We start from the raw sequence: 20,628 nt of genomic DNA on the forward strand, positions 1-20,628 counted from the left end.
AAACACCAAATTATAACATAAATAACTTGTGCATCATGTCCAGAGTTTAAGTTAATTTGATTTGAACATGTTTACCTCGTATCTACAGATTGATCACTTTTATAGAATTTTAAATCTTTTATACATGTATAGTGTGTTTTGTGTTATTTTTGTGTTATTGTTGCTGTTCTCCGTCCTATAAACTGTTTAAAGAAGCTGGAAATGATCTACATTGATTATAATCTTTACATATTTATATTTTTAAATGTTCATTATTATGTGCCGTCGATTTATAAATAAATAAAATAAGAAATAAGAAACATTCGGTTAATTGATGCTAATACTGGAGTTAGCGTTGTTTCTTGAGGATTCATGTAGTTTTGTTTCATTTTTTTAATACTGTTTTGGCAGTTTTATCATATTTATATTTATGTATCGTCACATTTTTTACATTTTCAAACAAGATGGCGGATTTTTCTAATGTCTATCTAAAAACGCAACACCAGGTCTGTGTGAGACGAGGAGACGACAATAGAACAGATATAAATAAACTCTTTAAACCGCCCTTTCATTAAAACTCTGATAAACATTCGGCGCAGGTTATGTTCCACCAAACCAAGTTACAACAGAAAAATGTGAAAACCTGCCTCTTTAAATGTCACTTTAACCTCCTTAGACCTGACGTCCTCATCTGTGGACAACACATTTTGGGTTGTTTAGGCCACAGCGCAAATTTTTAGAAGAACAGCAACAAGAACATGTTCAATTTTGAATATTTTTAAGAGTTTAGAATATTTATTTATTTTAATTTTTATTTTTTTAATTATTTTATTATTTTATTGATTTATTATGTTTTTTATTATTTTTTTATTTTATTGTATTTTTATTTATTATATTTTTTATTAAATTTTTATGTTTTATTTAATTGAATTTTAATTTGTATTTATTTATATTTTTATTTTGTTTTATTTATGTTTTTTACTTTTTTATTTTATATTATTTTTATTGTATTTTAATTTATTATATTTTTAATTCATTTTTTTATTTTTTATTTAATTGATTTTTTATTTGTATTTATTTATTTATTTTTTTATTTTATTTATGTTTTTTATTATTTTTATTTTATTTTATTTTTGATTGTACTTTAATTCATTTTTTTTATTTTTTTTCAATTAAATTTTTATTTTTAATTACATTTTTATTTTTATTTAAGGGTGTATGTCTTCCTGCTCCTGTCAGCATCACTTCAAATGAGACACATTGTTCCTAGAGGCACAGTTGTTTCTCATTTTGTTTTTTTTACTCTCAGAATAAACGTGTTTTTTCAGGCTCTTAATAGTTTTTGTAAATAAAGAGCTCGGGTCTGAGGAGCTTAAACGCACCACAGAACATTTTGTCATAGACTGCGCCAACCTCCAGACGGCCTCTACTTCATTTCTATATTAAATCATGGCCCCTCCTTTTTCCCATCAGACTAAGTGACTTTATACACTCCTCCTCCTCGTCCTCTCCTCCTCCTCCTCCTCCTCCTCCTCCTCCTCGGCAAAGACCCCCTCATGTTGCTGCGAGACACATTATTTTGGACAGTTTGGTCCGCCGGCCGAGCTCGTCTCGTCTCGGTTTGGAGGCGTGAGAATCAGAGGGTTGTCCATTTTGAGCGTGTGATTGTGGATGAGGCTGAAGGACGAGCCGGAGCGTGAGGAGACTCTGGACGATGGGCGTGTTAAGATGGTGCCTGAACTCGCTTTTCTATTGGATCAAATCTGTGTTTCTTTGTATTTTTCCATTTGGGGCATTGACAAGAGGAAGAAATGAGGTATGAGCCTGAGTTTAGTTTTCAAGTTTGAGTTTATTTTTCAAGTTTGAGTTTATTTTTTGTTTTTTCAAGTTTGGGTTCATTTTTCAAGTTTGAATTTATTTTTCCATTTTTCAAGTTTGAGTAATTTTTTTTGTTTTTTTTTTTCAAATTTAATTTAATGATTTTTAAGTTTGAGTTTATTTTTCAAGTTTGAGTTCATTTTTGAATTTTGAATTTATTTTTCCATTTTTCAAGTTTGAGTATTTTTTTTTTTCCCCAAATTTGATTTAATGATTTTCAAGTTTGAGTTCATTTTTCATTTTTTCAAGTCTGAGTTCCTTTTTTAAGTTTGAGTTCAGTTTTCAAGTTCAAGTTCATTTTTCCTTTTTTCAAGTTTGAGTAATTTTTTTCAAATTTGATTTAATGATTTTTAAGTTTGAGTTTATTTTTCATTTTTCAAGTTTGAGTATTTTTATTTTTATTTTTTTCAAATTTTATTTAATGATTTTTAGGTTTGAGTTCATTTTTTAAGTTTGAGTTTATTTTTAATTTTTTCAAGTTTGAGTTCAGGTTTTTTTTTTTTTTTTTTCAAATTTCATTTAATGTTTTTTAAGTTTGATTTCATTTTTCAAGTTGGTGTTTTTCATTTTTTCAAGTTTGAATTCATTTTTGCGAGTTTACATTTTTTGAGAGAGTTAATTTTTCAAGTTTTGAGTTTATTTTTCAAGTTAAAGTTCATTTTTTGAAAATTTTTGTTCATTTTTTCAAGTTTGCAGACTTTTTTTTAGTGTGAATTCATTTTTTTCCCAAGTTTGATTACATTTCTAGAGTTTAAGTCAGTTTTTCAAATTTGAATTCATTTTTTTCATGTTTGAGTTAATTTTTTAAGTTCAAGTTCATTTTTAATTTTTCAAGTTTGAGTATTTTTATTTTTATTTTTTTCAAATTTAATTTATTGATTTTTAGGTTTGAGTTCATTTTTCAAGTTTGAGTTAAGTTTTTTTTTTTTTTCAAATTTCATTTAATGTTTTTTAAGTTTGATTTCATTTTTCAAGTTGGTGTTTTTCATTTTTTCAAGTTTGAATTCAAGTTTTGAGTTTATTTTTCAAGTTAAAGTTCATTTTTTGAAAATATTTGTTCATTTTTTCAAGTTTGCAGACTTTTTTTGAGTGTGAATTCATTTTTTTTCCAAGTTTGATTACATTTTTAGAGTTTAAGTCAGTTTTTCAAATTTGAATTCATTTTTTTCAAGTTTGAGTTAATTTTTGGGTCATAATGAGACTTTTTCCTTTTAAAAATCCTCGACTTTGGTTCTGTCAAAATCCAAATAATTCAGATTTAAACGCTCTCAAAGCTCCTGTGTTACTCTGATCTGCTCTAATGTCGTCTCCTCGTCACACACAGACCTGCAGATTTAGGCTGAGTTCTTCTCTCAGACAAACACTCTGTTCCACCTTGTGATGTCATCATGTGGTGACACAGGAAACAGGAAGTGCTCCACTGTGTTTTCAAACTCCACACACCTTCATTTCTAGAATCATTTGGATCATTTCAGTCCTGGAGTTGCCGCTTATCTCGACTGAACTAAAGGTAAAAGGAGGAGGAGTTAACTTGAAAACTCCCACTTGATGACATCACAAGGTGGAACAGAGCGTTTTGAGCTTTGGAGACGTGACAGACTGATAATAAAGAGTTACAAGAGCATTATAACATGACTTAAAGCTACAAGAGTCAGTTTTGTGTAACCCAGGACCTTTTTATTTCTTCATGTTGTTGCACTGAAACAGAGCAAAGCATCATGGTCTATGTAGTTCCCTTTATATAATATACAGAGACTTTTGAGAATATAATACCACCATGTTTCTGTTTTTGTTACATCTGTTGAATTACTGCAGTGGTAGAGCAACTTTAATGACTTTTACCTGAGGGAGAGACACCAGTTGACCCATATTAGCAACCGATCAAAACCCTTTTACGGACCAGCTAAGAAAAGTGCAAGAAAGTGTGGAGACTTACCTTACAAAAACCGGGCCCTCGGTGAGCCGATCTGCCAACTACTAAACTTTGTGTCTAGTATCAAGCATCAGGACAAAAATGAGATGCAGTCAGTAAATGTCTTTTTTGGGTGTTTATTGCTCTCTTGGGCTCCGATGCAGGAGCGTTGATTTAACTAATGACACGGCATGAAAGCGCAACTCTTTACATCCAAAACTCTGAGTCACTGAACAGTGAGCTGCATAGATGACAGGACCATGAATTGCCAAGTGCTGCGGCCCAAAGCAGCCCCGATGCAACACCTTCAATTCACCCTGCAAGCCTGGAGTAGGCAGCGCAGAAGCTGTCCTATTTCCAGCTCGATTCACACCCAGATTGGGGCAAGAGTCATGCAATACCAATTAGACAGAGATCAAATCGACCTGCAAGCCCTGAAATTTGAGGCAACACAAGAGTCGTCAGTGAGTGAAGGAGCACGTCCCTCAATCAGGTGAATCTCCTGTTGCTCTTAGAATGGGCACAGCTTATATACCGTCACAAGGGACGTCCCCAAACCACAGAACCTATCAACTCCAAATGCAAATTTGGCCTGACCACAAAATACCTCCCTCCATTACAAATATGGTTTTAGGGACTTTCCAGACTCTCCAAATATGGTCAGTTCCTCTGCACTCAGTGAACTGAGAGTATGAGCTCATCTTGAACTCAGCTTGAACTGAATTTGAACTTTTGAACTTCATTCTAAACTTCAATTTAAAACAAATTAAACTTTTAATTTAATTTGAACTATAGCCAGCCCAACTAGAATAATTTAAATCATATTAAATAATGGTATTGCAATCGTCTCCTTGTTATTACAAGCATAAGCAAAAATCAAAACATAAAAATAAAAACCATCAAAGTCATTAAAAAGACACATATGAATATATGATAATATGCAATTAAATCTTTAGCAGTCAAATCTCTACTTAAAAAGCATCATTAAATCAAAAGTAAACTATAAATGTGAAATGAAAGGTACAATAAGATAAATTCATAAAAATAGCAAAATAATCAAATATGATTTTTTAACTAAACATTCTTTGCAAGTTAAGTAACTTAGCAATCTTATTCAGTCATTTTCAACAAATCAATTTCATAGAACTGCTACTTTAGAAGTTTCTTAACTACTATAGCATCAGAGGCAAATCAAAACATGAAAGTAAAGACTTCAAAGTTACATTTAGCAAGTAAATCTGCATTCAATCAACTTTATGATATTTCAGCTACTCAAAGCCTTATTTAAACTGACGTCACGTTCACGCCCTTTGGCGACCCCTACTGGCATCCTTCAACAACATCACTATAAAGAAGTGAACACATCAGTCTTACATTGATTCACATCTTAAAGCCACACTATGAAACTTTACCTGACTGTCTCCGAGAGAGAGAGAGAGAGAGAGAGAGAGGGAGAGAGAGAGAGAGAGAGAGAGGAGAGGGGGTGAGAGGGAGAGAGAGAGAGAGAGAGAGAGAGAGAGGTAAGGGGTGAGAGGAGAGGGGGTGAAAGGGAGGTAAGGGAGAGAGAGAGAGAGAGGAAGAGATAGGAGAGGGAGAAGAGAAGGAAAGAAGGGAGGAGAGGCAGGGGAGCGGGGGAGGGGGAGAGGGAGAAGAGAAGAGGGAAGGGAGAGGAGATGACAGGGGGAGACGGAGAGGAGAGGGAGAGGAAAGGGAGAGAGAAAGGAGAGGGGGAGAGAGAGAGGAGAGGTGAGAGAAAGCAGGGAGAGGTAGAAGAGAGGGAATGAGAGCGGGAGAGAGGAAGGAGAGGGGGAGCTGGAGAAGAGCGGGAGAGGAGAGGGAGAGAGGGAGAGGACAGAGAGCGAGGGAGTGGCGTCTGTTTTTACTCATGTCGCTTTGTGACAGAAGTGTAAGACAGGAGAAGAGGAGAGAGAAGAGGAGAGAGAAGAGGAGAGAGAAGAGGAGGGGAAGAGGAGGGGAAGAGGAGGGGAAGAGGAGAGAGAAGAGGGGAAGAGGAGAGAGAAGAGGAGGGGAAGAGGAGAGAGAAGAGGAGGGGAAGAGGAGAGAGAAGAGGGGAAGAGGAGAGAGAAGAGGAGGGGAAGAGGAGAGAGAAGAGGTGGGGAAGAGAGGAGAAAGTGAGAGATAGAGGGGGAAGAGAGAAGAGAGAGAGAGACAGTTAGTTACTCCAGATGCCCTCCCCTCTGTCACCAGCAGGACAAAATGTAAACAGAAGTGTCAGTGCAGTGCTGTCCACCAGGGGGCGCTTTAGTTCGGGGATGGACCGATCCAGCTCTTTCAGTCCCGATATCGATACTTTGACTTTAAGTATCTGCTCAAACCGATATTCGCCGATACCAGCGCAGGGACAGAAAATGTCACTTATTTCCTTAAAATACAGTTGAGTTTTTACAGCAGAGATTCGACAGTGTTATGTAACTGTTATTTCACCTTCACATCAAACTGAACAGCTTTGTACGAAGAAAAGTTCAAACATTATGACACGTTCTGGGCCAAAATCAGCCTGGAAATCGTCTCGTTACGTCCAATTAAAGCCCCACCAGGATATCGACTGAACCGATACCTGATCCTGATAATCAGTGCGTCCCTATAGAGAATAATACAGAATAGTCAAATATACAGAGTTTAGTTTTCCAATATTACTATGAACAGTAACACACAAAAGAACAGTTCTGTCTTTACAATTATTCTACTTCTGATTCAGACCAAGACCATTCAAAGTTACTCAGGAAATGTTCAAATGTCTAAAGTAGTTTTGATACGAGTTTGAGAATCGATTAAAAGCACAAACTTCATGAAAAATTAAAAATCTGTGTCTAATTGGTTAAATATAAAAGGCACAAATTTGATCAAACTGTGGAGAACAAAGCTGCTATTTCAGTTTAGGGAAATGTGCAGTGTCTCCAGGACCAAACCCGACCCCAGTGTAGAGAGGCCGAGTGAACCTGGTCTGGACTCTGTGGAGGAGGCTCATGGTACTTTCAGAGACGCTGTAAAACGCCAAAACCCCTGCACTGTGGTCCAGGTAAACCCCGATTCTGGACCCGACCGGACCTGAGACCTGGGACTGGACTTTGTTAAACCAAAATGAAGGACTGGTTTTGTCACAGCGTAAGGCCCAGGATTTATCATTGAGTCCAAATAAAGATTCAGCAGAGTTTCCTTTCCTCTGAATCTCTCTGTATGAAACTGCTATATAAACCCACCTCCCGCTCCACTCCACCTCCCAGTAACAGCGGCCCGTCAGACTCTCTCTGCTCAGGACCTGACACCAGTCACTGAATCTGTCTGGATGATCTGGATAACTCTGCTCTTTACTCATACGTGTTACTCTTCTGTTTCCATCAGACAGAGACAGTCTGGTGTTAACTGTGTTTGTGTCCAGAGTGATTTCTGTAGAATAATTTAAGAAGTACTCTCTGGAGCTGAGTTCAGCTGGTGCCAGTAAAACCTGGACTGGACTCAGAGTGAGCTGGAGTGTGTCCCTGAGCTTGGACACAGCTCTGGTCACTTCCTCAAAGTATCCCCGGTCCCCTGTGTGAATGGTGGCTGGCTCTGTGCTCTGTGTGTGTGGGGACAGTGAAGCGTAGCGCTGTATAAACTGGTTATGATCCTGGGTGAGGTCCAGTGTGTCCAGCTCAGAGAGGCTCCTCTTCAGCCCCCTCACGTCCTGCTGCAGTTGGTCCTGGAGCTCTTGGACTCGGCTCAGTTGGGTGTCCTCCTGGGAGCGGATCTGCTGCTCCACTTCAGAGCGTCTTTTGTCCAGGAGAAGGGCCATGTCTCTGAAGCTGTCGTTGCTGCGCTGCACTGCTGTCTGGGCAGAGCTCTTGATGTCCTGGGCCTCCTGTTGGAGCCTCTTCAGGTCTGTCCCTTTGTGCTGGAGGCTCTGGAGCAGCAGGGCCCTCCTGGCCGGCAGCTCTGCCTGCCTCTGAGCCCTCTCTGAGGCAGAGGGCACTATGTCATGACCCTTATGTTGGTCCACAGAGCAGAAGGAACAGAGGAGCTGCTGGTCACTGCGGCAGAATAGATCTATCACTTCGTCGTGTTGTTCACAGATGTTTTCCTGGAGCCTGTGAGACGGCGCCACCAGCTGGTGTTTCTTAAAAGCTGCAGCTTCATAATGAGGCTGTAGGTGGCGCTCACAGTAAGAGGCCACACACTGCAGACAGGACTGGACAGCTCTCAGCTTCCTCCCAGTGCACACATCACAGGACACATCCTCAGGTCCGGCATAGCAGAGGGCAGCAGGGGGCGCTGTCTTCTTCATCTGCTCTACTAAACCTGCTAACATGATGTTTTTACCCAGGACAGGCCTGGGGCTGAAGCTGAGGCGACATTCAGGACAGCTGTAGAGCTGCTTCTCGTCCTCTTGGTCCCAGTGCTGTTGGACACAGTTCCTGCAGTAGCTGTGTCCACAGGGAATAGTCACAGGATCCTTCAGTAGATCCAAACACACGGAGCAGGAAAAGGCTTCTTGGTCGAGTGCTTTCTGCGCCATCTCTCCTGGATCAGAAACAGTTTGACTTGGACAGAAGTGAAACTTAAGAGTGAGAGCTGCACCCACAGCTCTGTGTGGAGGAAGCAGGAAGCCACGCCTCTTAAAGGCACACACACATGTTTTATTCAAAGTCAAGACTCATTTGAATGAAATTTGAAAATGATTCAAATGAGACTCTGTCGCAGAGTTTACAGACGTAGGACAGAGTCATTTGGGCAGATTGTTTTTAGATTGGGGCCGATATCCAATTCCAGTATTGTATCGTCGCTATGTATCGCACCTTTCGCGGTCTCGCTATTTTGTGGATTTTTGTAGACCATTGTGTCGTGCGTCCTGATTGGCTGTTGGACTGTAGACCATTGTGTCGTGCGTCCTGATTGGCTGTTGGACTGTAGACCATTGTGTCGTGCGTCCTGATTGGCTGTTGGACTGTAGACCATTGTGTCGTGCGTCCTGATTGGCTGTTGGACTGTAGACCATTGTGTCGTGCGTCCTGATTGGCTGTTGGACTGTAGACCATTGTGTCGTGCGTCCTGATTGGCTGTTGGACTGTAGACCATTGTCCATCAGTCTCCTCCGTGCCGTGTCTCCTGTCCAGTACAGAATGTGTTCAGACAAATTTACATAAACGTTGGATCTCAGTGTGACTCTGAAGTGCTGTACGTTTGCAATTTGTTTTCTCCCCGACAAAACCCACAATGTCGATGAAACGTTCTGCACCGACAAAGACGCCTACGAAGGTTTGAACTTTGAGAGAGTTTAAACGAGAGAGAAATGTGAGAAAATGTTAACGCCTGTGTGAGAAAAGTGTATAAAGTGTGTGGTGAGGGGTTTTACAGACAAAAACATAGAGAATAATGTAAAAAATAAAGCTGAAACTTTACCGATTTCTCCTGAATCTCCGCAATAAACGAGGGACCTCTGTACTCAACATTTTGTGCTGTCGTCTACCATCAAAAATGATTCTGTTTAACTGTAACTGTGAAAAACATTTGATATTTTCACAGATTTTTCACTGGTTTCTCTGAGCAGCTTTTAGACTTGATACTCCTACTTGAGTGTAACAGTACTCTTACTCGAGTAAAAGTCGTGGTTCCTCTTTCCTCTGTGAGTCTAGGGGTGGGCCACGCCGTGACACTCGGGCCACAATGGGGCGGGGCCAGGATATATTTATATTACATTAGAGATTTAACAGAGACTGAATATACAAGGCGGTTGTCGACTTTCCATCGCCGTGACTCCGCAACCCGTTGTGCTTCATGTAAATCCAAACGGCGTCTCAAAGCAGAGGCACGGCGCTCTTTGAATATGTGACTTATTTGACCAAAGATACAAACTCATAACCTCAAAACTTCAGATATTCTTTAGTAAACGTTCCACAAAATATGACCTGGCAAAATCAATGTCTCAGCTGCAAAAATGCCTGACTTTTGAAAAAATAGATCTATCTATCTAAGGCTCCAGCAAAGGGGAGGGGGGCATCCCGTCCCCACGCGTTGAGCTGACCAGGTGAACCAGTTTTTTTCCAACGCTGGTGGTCTAGGGCCAGCTGCTCTGCGTCCTCTATGGTGACTCCAAGTTGTTGGAGGTCGCCTGCAATGACGTCAAGCCATCGGGTGCGGGGCTTGCCTCGTGGTCGTTTCCAGCCTGCCGCCTTTGGGTCAAACTGGAGGATGGCTCTTGTGGGATGGTCAACAGGAAGGCGGAGAACATGGCCAAACCAGCAGGTGCGGCGTTGCGCAGCCAGGCAGGATGCTCTGGGCTGGAGTGTGCGAGCTCTGAGCCCCTGGTTGGAAACTCGCTGGGGCCACCTGATATTTTCGATGGTGCGGAGAGCTCTGCTATCAAAGCCGTCTACTTTGGCAACCAGAGTCTTGTTCAGGGGCCATGTCTCCGAACCATACAGCAGGATGGAAAGTACGGCGGAATTATATATCCGGAGCTTTGTCGTGCGTGAGATGGTGGAGTGTCGCCAGAGTGGCTTCCAGAGGGACTGCAGGGCTGATGCTGCCAGGGCTCTTCTGCGGTTAATCTCTGGATTTAGGTCCCCGTTGTCCGTCACTATGGACCCCAGGTACACAAAGCGCTTCACAGGCTCTACAATGTCATTGCCAAGCTGCAGGGGGGGTGGATCTGGCCCATCACCGACATGTATAAATTTGGTCTTAGCCCAGCTCACTTGGAGGTCAAGCTTCCCTGCCTCTTCACTGTATATGCCCAGAGCGTCTCTCAGCTGGCTGTAGGATGTGCTGAGTAGAATGGTATCGTCGGCGTACTCCAGGTCGGTCAGATGGTAGTCGCCAAAGGACACTCCGGGGACCCGCTCACAGACCTTGAGCATCAGGTGGTCAATGATGCAGTTGAAGAGGTTGGGAGCAGCCACGCAGCCCTGACGGACGCCACTGGAGATGGAAAACCAGTCAGAGTCTCTGCCGTTAATGCGGACACAGCTCTGTGCATTGCTATAAAGCAACTTGAGTAGGGCGACGATCTTGGGTGGTGCTCCAAGGGCCTGTAGGATACTCCACAGTGAAGCATGGCAGACGGTGTCGAAGGCAGCCTTCAGATCTATGAACCCGATGTAGAGGTGTCGGTCTTTACGGAATTCATAGGTCTTCTCTATCAGCAAACAAACGGCGGAGATGTGGTCGGTTGTGGAGCGGTTAGGCATGAAGCCAGCCTGCTGGGGACGGCGACTGCTTCTGATGGCTGGGAGAGCACGGGTGAGCAAGATCCTGGTAAAGAGCTTGCCGGGGATGGACAGAAGGGTAATGCCTCTGTGGTTGCAGCAGTCTAGCCTGTCACCCTTGCGCTTCCAGAAGGGTAGGATAGCCCCTCTGGTCCAGTCACTGGGAAGTCTCTCTGTCTCCCACACCTGATTGAATGTGTGGGTGAGCCACTCGACAACGCCATCACCACCAGATTTTAGCATCTCAGCAGTTATGGAGCAGATGCCGGGGGCCTTCCTGTTGTTGATTTTATTCAGAGCAGCTCTGACTTCTTCTGAGGTGAGAGGGTCTGTGCTGCAAGCATTGCTGGTGGGTACGGCATTTGCAGTGGCTGGGATGATGGAATCAGCCGGAATGGAGCGGTGCTGCAGGAGAAGGGTAAAGTGCTCTATCCAGCATTCGAGGCAGTTTGCCTCAGTTGTTAAGAGGTGGCCATCCGAATCTTTCACCAGGGCTGTCTTGATGCGTGGACCATTATGGGCTTGGCGCAGCAGACTAAAGACCCGGCACATGTTGTTGTTGTTGGCCGCAGACTCTAGATGTTCAGCTTCTTGGTCATGTCAGCAAAAATTGTGCCAACAGGTGAGCCTGCGGGCCGGTCGCAGCTAGATAGAGTGGCGTTGGCGTCCGTGAGAATGATGGTGATGTCGTGCGGTGGGGCTTGGTTGGCAGCCTGTTGGAGTTGGTCAAAAAAGGCATCCTTCGCATCCTCATCAGAGACATCGGTGGGTGCATAGGCAACAATTACTGTCATCTTGCCATGTTGGTGGAGAAACCGGGCGGACAGCAGTCTGTCGTTCAGAGGTGTCCAGCTGATGAGGCACTTGCGGAGGGCCTTTGGGATGGCGAGAGCCACGCCATAAAGGCCTGTCCGTCTCTCGGGGCCACTCCAGATGTAGCAGTGGTTGCCTGCTGTTGTTTCGCCACTGCCTTGCCATCGGACTTTGCAGAGTCCTGCAAGGGTGATGTTGTAGCGGCAAAGCTCTCGGGACAGCAGGGTGGCGGCTCCGGGGCGAAGGAGTGTCTAGACATTCCATGTTGCGAGACGGGTCCTATGACGAAGGTTGATCCGTACTCGTTGGTCGGGGGCGGGCTGGGGTCCGTTACCATTTTGGGCAGTCCGGCCTCTTTCTCTGGTCGGTTTCGTAACAAAAGGATTTCTCCTGGGTGGGTTGTTGGCCCTCCGCAGGATAGTCGGTTGGTGGGGCTGCCACCTTACAGCGTACCGACACGCTGGGGTCTATGTTCGTCTGGAACCTACCCTGGAGACCGGCCCGCCTAGGGTGACCCTACCAGGAGCAAGCTCCCGACGGTATCGCTCTCCAAGGTCCCGGGAACACACAAGCCCCCTCGCCACATCAAGGCCAGACCCAAGAGGGGGAAGACCCAAGAGGGGTCTTCCCCCTCTTAGAAGGGGTCTTCTAAATAGAAAGGGCTGTAAAAACCTTACCCTAAGTACAATCTGCATAATCTCTTGTATAAATGTTTATTATTGTTCATTTATGTAATTTAAAGTGTTTCCGATCTGGACAGACACTTTTTTCATTGTTTTCTTGCATAAAAGTTACTCAAAAGTGCATTTGTTTTTATATTTTTCTTCTACTTAAACTGGTATTACACATTTATTTGATGCATCCGTGGAAAAATAAGGATGGATTTGTAAAATAGAGGTCGTTGTGTGAAAAGGGGCAAAAGTACAGGCTGAAACTTCCTTTAACATGATTATTATGGCTAAAAAAAAGAAAAAAAAGGTCTTGATGTGCTATAATGGTCAATAATGTACTGAGTCCTTAAAGGGTTAATTAAATCTGTAAAATGGCCGCCGATGAGCCGTAGTCGCTCGTTCCTGCGTTGACCATTTGCTAGCGTAGTTGGCGTGCGTCGTAGCAGAGTGACGGTTGATATTGTCTCTTTGAAATATTCTGTTGTCCGCTCCGTCTTAAACTCTTGCCGCTCACTGTACACTTTTCTTTTCTTTGATAAACTCATTTTTACACTTTTTTTTTTCTGTGGGCCGGATTGATTAGACCAATGGGCCTTGTGTCGCCCCCGGGCCGTAGTTTGCCCCCGTCTCTAAAGTGACTGGAGTTTTATGTAACAATATGAAATGATTTGAACTTTTGTGACGTTTTCTTCTCTTCAAATCATAAAAAAAAACCTCGTGCATTCAGAACATCATAATTACTCACCACGATGAGTTTAACACTAACAACAACTAGCATGCAAACGCGCACTAACTGCTTTTCAGGAAACAACAGCACACAGTGGATTTTACTTTGCAGCGCGGCTGTACGAGGGAAGACACATTGTGCTGTTGAGGAGGTCAGAGGAGCAGAGGAGGAGGTCAGAGGAGCAGAGGATGAAGAGGAGGAGGTCAGAGGAGCAGAGGATGAAGAGGAGGAGGTCAGAGGAGCAGAGGATGAAGAGGAGGAGGTCAGAGGAGCTGAGGAGGAGGTCAGAGGAGCAGAGGATGAAGAGGAGGAGGTCAGAGGAGCAGAGGATGAAGAGGAGGAGGTCAGAGGAGCTGAGGAGGAGGTCAGAGGAGCAGAGGATGAAGAGGAGGAGGTCAGAGGAGCAGAGGATGAAGAGGAGGAGGTCAGAGGAGCTGAGGAGTAGGTCAGAGGAGCAGAGGAGAGGGTCAGAGAAGCAGAGGAGGAGGTCAGAGGAGCAGAGAGGAGGGTCAGAGGTGCAGAGGATGAAGAGGAGAGGGTCAGAGGAGCTGAGGAGGAGGTCAGAGGAGCAGAGAGGAGGGTCAGAGGAGCAGAGGATGAAGAGGAGAGGGTCAGAGGAGCAGAGGAGGAGGTCAGAGGAGGGTCAGAGGTGCAGAGGATGAAGAGGAGAGGGTCAGAGGAGCAGATGAGGAGGTCAGAGGAGCAGAGGATGAAGAGGAGAGGGTCAGAGGAGCAGATGAGGAGGTCAGAGGAGCAGAGGATGAAGAGGAGAGGGTCAGAGGAGCAGATGAGGAGGTCAGAGGAGCAGAGGATGAAGAGGAGAGGGTCAGAGGAGCAGAGGAGGTCAGAGGGTCAGAGGAGGAGGTCAGAGGAGGAGGTCAGAGGAGGAGGTCAGAGGAGCAGAGGAGGGTCAGAGGAGCAGAGGATGAAGAGGAGAAGGTCAGAGGGTCAGAGGAGGAGGTCAGAGGAGGGTCAGACAAACAGAACGTGTTAATTTTAAACGTGTTGCAGTCATGAGTTACTCCTCCTCACCTCGTGCATTCAGAACATCATAATTACTCACCACGATGAGTTTAACACAAACAACAACTAGCATGCTAACGCGCACTAACTGCTTTTCAGGAAGTAACAGCACACAGTGGATTTGACTTTGTACGAGGGAAGACACATTGTGCTGTTGAGTTAAACGAGTACAACTTTTCCCCAAATACTTTTTTACTCCTACTTGAGTAATTTCTTGGACCACTACTTTGTACTTACTACTTTTACTCGAGTACTTTTGTGGCCCAGTCCCGCTCTCCCGTGCGTAGCCCCGCCCCCACATGTGCGCTCCATGTTGTTGTGGTTTTGGGGGTGGGCAGGAAATACCACAGGCCAAAGCTCCTCTCTGTTTGAATTAGAGCCAGACCCTGCCCTCTGATTGGCCGCCGCTGGCCCGAACCGAGCGATCTGATTGGCTCTCGCGCACAGCCGCAGTATTATCAGGATCGACTGTTTGGTCCTGTGTCAACTTCAGGGGCCCCGGGGTTAAACTGGCCCCGACGCAGCGAGGAGGTCAGAAGAGAAAATGTGATACAGATGGACCAGAGGGGAGGGTCAGAGGAGGAGAGGGGGTCAGAGGAGGAGAGGGTCAGAGGAGGAGAGGGGGTCAGAGGAGGAGAGAGGGTCAGAGGAGGAGAGAGGGTCAGAGGAGGAGAGGGGGTCAGAGGAGGAGAGGGTCAGAGGAGGAGAGGGTCAGAGGAGCAGAGAGGAGAGGGTCAGAGGAGGAGAGAGGGTCAGAGGAGGAGAGAGGGTCAGAGGAGGAGAGGGTCAGAGGAGCAGAGAGGAGAGGGTCAGAGGAGGAGAGAGGGTCAGAGGAGGAGAGGGTCAGAGGAGGAGAGAGGAGGTCAGAGGAGCAGAGGGTCAGAGGAGGAGAGAGGGTCAGAGGAGGAGAGGGTCAGAGGAGGAGAGAGGGTCAGAGGAGGAGAGGGTCAGAGGAGCAGAGAGGAGAGGGTCAGAGGAGGAGAGAGGGTCAGAGGAGGAGAGGGTCAGAGGAGGAGAGAGGAGGGTCAGAGGAGGAGAGAGGAGGGTCAGAGGAGGAGAGAGGAGGTCAGAGGAGCAGAGGGTCAGAGGAGGAGAGAGTCAGAGGAGCAGAGGGTCAGAGGAGGAGAGAGGAGGGTCAGAGGAGCAGATAGGAGGGTCAGAGGAGCAGAGGGGGTCAGAGGAGGAGAGGGGGGGGCCGAGGAGGAGAGGGTCAGAGGAGAGAGGAGGGTCAGAGGAGGAGAGAGGGTCAGAGGAGAGAGGAGGGTCAGAGGAGGAGAGAGGGTCAGAGGAGGAGAGAGGAGGGTCAGAGGAGGAAAGAGGGTCAGAGGAGGAGAGAGGAGGGTCAGAGGAGGAGAGGGGAGGGTCAGAGGAGGAGAGAGGAGGGTCAGAGGAGGAGAGAGGGTCAGACGAGGAGAGGGTCAGAGGAGGAGAGAGGAGGGTCAGAGGAGGAGAGGGTCAGACGAGGAGAGGGTCAGAGGAGCAGAGGGTCAGAAGAGCAGAGGGTCAGAGGAGCAGAGGGTCAGAGGAGGAGAGAGGAGGGTCAGAGGAGCAGAGGGGGGTCAGAGGAGCAGAGAGGAGGGTCAGAGGAGCAGAGAGGGTCAGAGGAGGAAAGAGGAGGGTCAGAGGAGCAGAGAGGAGGGTCAGAGGAGGAGAGAGGAGGTCAGAGGAGCAGGGAGGAGGGTCAGAGGAGGAGAGAGGAGGGTCAGAGGAGGAGAGAGGAGGGTCAGAGGACGAGAGAGGGTCAGAGGAGCAGAGGGTCAGAGGAGGGGAGAGGAGGGTCAGAGAAGGAGAGGGTCAGAGGAGCAGAGAGGGTCAGAGGATTAGAGGGTCAGAGGAGGAGAGGGTCAGAGGAGAAGGAGAGTGTCAGAGGGTCAGAGGAGGAGAGGGTCAGAGGAGCAGAGAGGAGGGTCAGAGGAGCAGAGGGGGGTCAGAGGAGCAGAGAGGAGGGTCAGAGGAGGAGAGGGTCAGAGGAGCAGAGGGTCAGAGGAGGGGAGAGGAGGGTCAGAGAAGGAGAGGGTCAGAGGAGCAGAGGGTCAGAGGAGGAGAGAGGAGGGTCAGAGGAGCAGAGGGTCAGAGGAGGAGAGGGTTAGAGGAGGAGGAGAGGGTCAGAGGAGGAGAGGGTTAGAGGAGGAGAGAGGAGGGTCAGAGGAGCAGATAGGAGGGTCAGAGGAGCAGAGGGGGGTCAGAGGAGCAGAGGAGGTCAGAGGAGAGAGGAGGTCAGAGGAGCAGAGGAGGTCAGAGGAGAGAGGAGGGTCAGAGAAGGAGAGGGTCAGAGGAGCAGAGGGTCAGAGGAGGAGAGAGGAGGGTCAGAGGAGCAGAGGGTCAGAGGAGGAGAGGGTCAGAGGAGGAGAGGGTTAGAGGAGGAGAGAGGAGGGTCAGAGGAGCAGATAGGAGGGTCAGAGGAGCAGAGGGGGGTCAGAGGAGCAGAGGAGGTCAGAGGAGAGAGGAGGTCAGAGGAGCAGAGGAGGTCAGAGGAGCAGAGAGGAGGTCAGAGGAGGAGAGAGGAGGTCAGAGGGGCAGAGGAGGTCAGAGGAGCAGAGAGGAGGTCAGAGGGGGTTCTTAATCTGTTCGTTGAAGCTCGGGCGCTGCTTCACGTTGTGATTCTTTTGTTTTCTTTGTGTGAGTTGTTGCTAAAATATTCATGAAGTATTTAAATTTGACCCAAAAAGATACAGAAGCGGAGAGTGATGTCGTGATGGGGGAGGAGAGAAGGAGAGCGAGGGAGGAGGAGGAGGAGGGAGAGGAGGAGGGAGAGGAGAAGCAAAGGATCAAAGCATGAATAAAATGAAAAGCAACGGCGACTTAGCGCAGACTAAAAGAGCTCAGAGGAGGAGGAGGAGGAGGAGGAGGAGGGGCGTTTCATTCTCACATGTTTAACACACAAACCTGCAGATTTAGGCCGAGTTCTTCTCTCAAACTGAAAACACTCTGTTCCACCTTGTGATGTCATCGTGTGGCGATACAGGAAGTGCTCCACTGTGTTTACTTCTATGGGGCATTAACTGTCACACGTAACACTTTTATTATTTTGAAAAAGTTACAGCTGCCCACTCACTTTCGTTTTTGATGCTGAGTCTCTCCTCTCTCTTTGCTCTCTGTGCTAAGCCCCTCCCCCTTCAGAGCACGATCACAACACAATCAGCTGCATCACACCAGGTTTGTGAAGTCGTGGTGCACAGTTTTATATCATGTTTTTGTGTATTTATGGAGGATTGTCGTGTAGGAGCGTGGGTGATGTCGGCTTGTGGGCGGAGCCTCGTACAGGATCTCACAGGGGCCTAGGAGAGATCTCTAGATTACTCAAACATGTATGAATGAAAACCTCTTCAGACGTGTTTTTGATGAAGCGAGAGAAAGCTCCTCGAACAGTGAAACAGGCAATTTTAATATAATCAAAATGGAAGAGAAGAGAGAGAGACAGAGAGACAGAGAGACAGAGAGACAGAGAGAGGAAAGAAAGATAGAGGAAGGGAGGAAGGAGAGAATTAAGAATGCTAGATTAATAGATAGATTATGAGTGTTCAGAGGAAAGAGAGAGACAGAGAGGAAGAGAAGAGAGAGAGACAGACAGAGGAAGGGTGGAGAGAGAGAGAGAGAGAAGAAGGGAAGAGGGTGTGAAACAGACACAAAGAGGAAGGGAAGAGAGAAGAAGGGAAGAGGGAGAGAAACAGAGACAAAAAGGAAGGGAAGAGAGAGAGAGAAAGACAGAGAGAGGAAGGGAAAAGAGAGATGGAGAGATAGAGAGAGACAGAGAGAGATGGAGAGAGACAGAGAGAGACGGAGAGATAGAGAGATATGGAAAGAGATGGAGAGAGACAAAGAGAGACAGAGAGAGACAGAGAGAGATGAGAGAGATGGAGAGACAGAGACGGAGAGAGACGGAGAGATGGAGAGACAGAGAGACGGAGAGAGATGGAGAGAGACAGAGAGAGACAGAGAAAGATGGAGGGAGATGAGAGAGACAGAGACAGAGAGAGAGAGACGGAGCGATAGAGAGAGATGGAAAGAGATGGAGAGAGACAGAGAGAGATGGAGAGAGATGAGAGACACAGAGAGACAGTGAGAGGCGCAGCAAGGAAAGAAAGGCAGAGGGAGGAGGGAGAGGGAGAGAGAGAGAGACGAGACCCCTCCCCCAGGACAGTCCCACTTTAAGAATCCAGCCCCTTAAAGCCTCATTGTGGAGGTTTGTCCCACGAGCGAACAGAGCAGTGGAGAGACAGAGAGACAGAGAGACAGAGAGACAGAGAGACAGAGAGACAGAGAGACAGAGAGACAGAGAGACAGAGAGACAGAGAGACAGAGAGACAGAGAGACAGAGAGACAGAGGAGCGTGCGATGGGACAGTCTGAGGCTGGAGCGTCCCTGAGCTCTGTGGATTATCCTGGACGTCCCGGGTGCAGTTTTGCAGATTGGGTTTAAGTTTTTGTATTTTTTTGTGAGTGTTTGGTTTTGGGGACAGAGGAGACATGCCGTCCGTGTCCCTCAGTGTCCCGTCCTCTCTGTCCGGACCGCCCCGCACCTGGATCTGCCTCTCCTGCATGTTCTGGGTAAACGTTCATTTTCATAGTACTTTTACTTCTACTATTGTTTAAGCTCATTACTATATGGACTCATGAGTTTTGTGTAGTGTCAGGTCTGTGTAGTACTTCTCCAGCAGTGTATTTTTACTCCTACTTGAGCCATATTTGAAGTAGCAGTACTCTTACTTAGTTTTATGTAACAATATGAAATGATTTGGACTTTTGTGTTTCAGCTGCTTCAGATTTGATTTAGTTTGATTCATTTTGAGTTTGTTTCAGGTTTTGTTCTTCATTTTCACGTCAAACTGAAATAATGTTGAGATACTTGAGTAGTACTTTTCCCAGATATTTTTATTTTTTAATTTTACTCGAGTAATTTCTTGTACTGCGACTTGAGTGATATTATTTTGAAGTAACATTACTCTTAACTAAATCCATAAAGTCTGCCCGGTATTTAAATCTACAACAAGACCAGGACTAAACCGAGACTAAACCGAGACTAAACCGGGACTAAATCAGCACTAAACCGGGACTGAACCAGGACTAAACCAGGACTGAACCGGGACTGAACCGGGACTGAACCGGGACTAAACCAGGACTAAACCAGCACTAAACCGGGACTAAACCAGGACTAAACCAGGACTGAACCGGGACTGAACCGGGACTAAACCAGGACTAAATCAGCACTAAACCGGGACTAAACCGGGACTAAACCAGGACTAAACCAGGACTGAACCGGGACTGAACCGGGACTAAACCAGGACTAAACCAGCACTAAACCAGGACTAAACCAGGACTAAACCAGAAATAGCTAATGTTCATGCTAATGCTGATGCTAATTTTGAGTCATAATAAACATTAACTGGGTTAAAATGTATTTGACCCGTCCTTCAGCGTCTTTGGGTTAATCCTGCATTTGACCCGTCCTTCAACGTCTCTGGGTTAAACCTGCATTTGACCCGTCCTTCAGCGTCTCTGGGTTAAACCTGCATTTGACCCGTCCTTCAGCGTCTCTGGGTTAAACCTGCATTTGACCCGTCCTTCAGCGTCTCTGGGTTAAACCTGCATTTGACCCGTCCTTCAGCGTCTTTGGGTTAATCCTGCATTTGACCCGTCCTTCAGCGTCTCTGGGTTAAACCTGCATTTGACCCGTCCTTCAGCGTCTCTGGGTTAATCCTGCATTTGACCCGTCCTTCAGTGTCTCTGGGTTAAACCTGCATTTGACCCGTCCTTCAGCGTCTCTGGGTTAAACCTGCATTTGACCTGTCCTTCAGCGTCTCTGGGTTAAACCTGCATTTGACCCGTCCTTCAGTGTCTCTTGTTTAAACCTGCATTTGACCCATCCTTCAGCGTCTCTGGGTTAAACCTGCATTTGACCCGTCCTTCAGCGTCTCTGGGTTAATCCTGCATTTGACCCGTCCTTCAGTGTCTCTGGGTTAAACCTGCATTTGACCCGTCTTTCAGCGTCTCTGGGTTAAACCTGCATTTGACCCGTCCTTCAGTGTCTCTGGGTTAATCCTGTCAGGAGCAGTGGGACCAGCTCCAGATCTCGGTCTAGTCTTGGTCAGGAGTACCTCAGCTGGAGGATTTGACCCGTTGTGCAGGTTTAGGGTTGATGGGGGGAAGTGGAGGTAACCCTCACAGACACAGGGAGAACATGTAAAGCTGCTTGTCTCCATGGAGATGTTAATGCTTTGTTTAGATTTTTGGATCATTTGCAGATGATGGAATTAAATTTACCTATCTCTAAAATTAGAAGACTAAACCAGGACTAAACCGGGACTAAACCGGGACTAAACCGGGACTAAACCAGGACTAAACCAGGACTAAACCAGGACTGAACCGGGACTAAACCGGGACTAAACGGGGACTAAACCGGGACTAAACCGGGACTGAACCGGGA

The 20,628-nt window shown here is 46.1% G+C and overlaps 2 protein-coding genes across 7 annotated transcripts in view; one reads left to right on the forward strand and one right to left on the reverse strand.

The window, feature by feature from the left end:
* LOC117389177 (tensin-1) overlaps nt 1-20,628 on the forward strand; it is a 239,718-nt gene that overhangs the window by 13,674 nt on the left and 205,416 nt on the right. Inside the window, exon 1 of one of the 6 annotated variants that reach the window (XM_055230575.1) lies at nt 18,639-18,752. The exons of the other annotated variants lie outside the window; for them this stretch is intronic. Coding sequence (XP_055086550.1) covers nt 18,672-18,752 — 81 coding nt within the window. The 5' untranslated portion in view covers nt 18,639-18,671. Of the gene's footprint in view, nt 1-18,638; nt 18,753-20,628 lie in introns of those variants that run through there. 6 annotated transcript variants of the gene reach the window in all.
* On the reverse strand, nt 6,657-8,355 carry LOC117389175 (E3 ubiquitin/ISG15 ligase TRIM25-like). The gene has a single exon (XM_033986794.2). The coding sequence runs from the start codon at nt 8,280-8,282 to the stop codon at nt 6,657-6,659; it is 1,626 nt and encodes a 541-aa protein (XP_033842685.1). The 5' UTR covers nt 8,283-8,355.

Source organism: Periophthalmus magnuspinnatus, chromosome 21, assembly GCF_009829125.3.
Source record: "Periophthalmus magnuspinnatus isolate fPerMag1 chromosome 21, fPerMag1.2.pri, whole genome shotgun sequence".
NCBI lineage: Eukaryota > Metazoa > Chordata > Actinopteri > Gobiiformes > Gobiidae > Periophthalmus > Periophthalmus magnuspinnatus.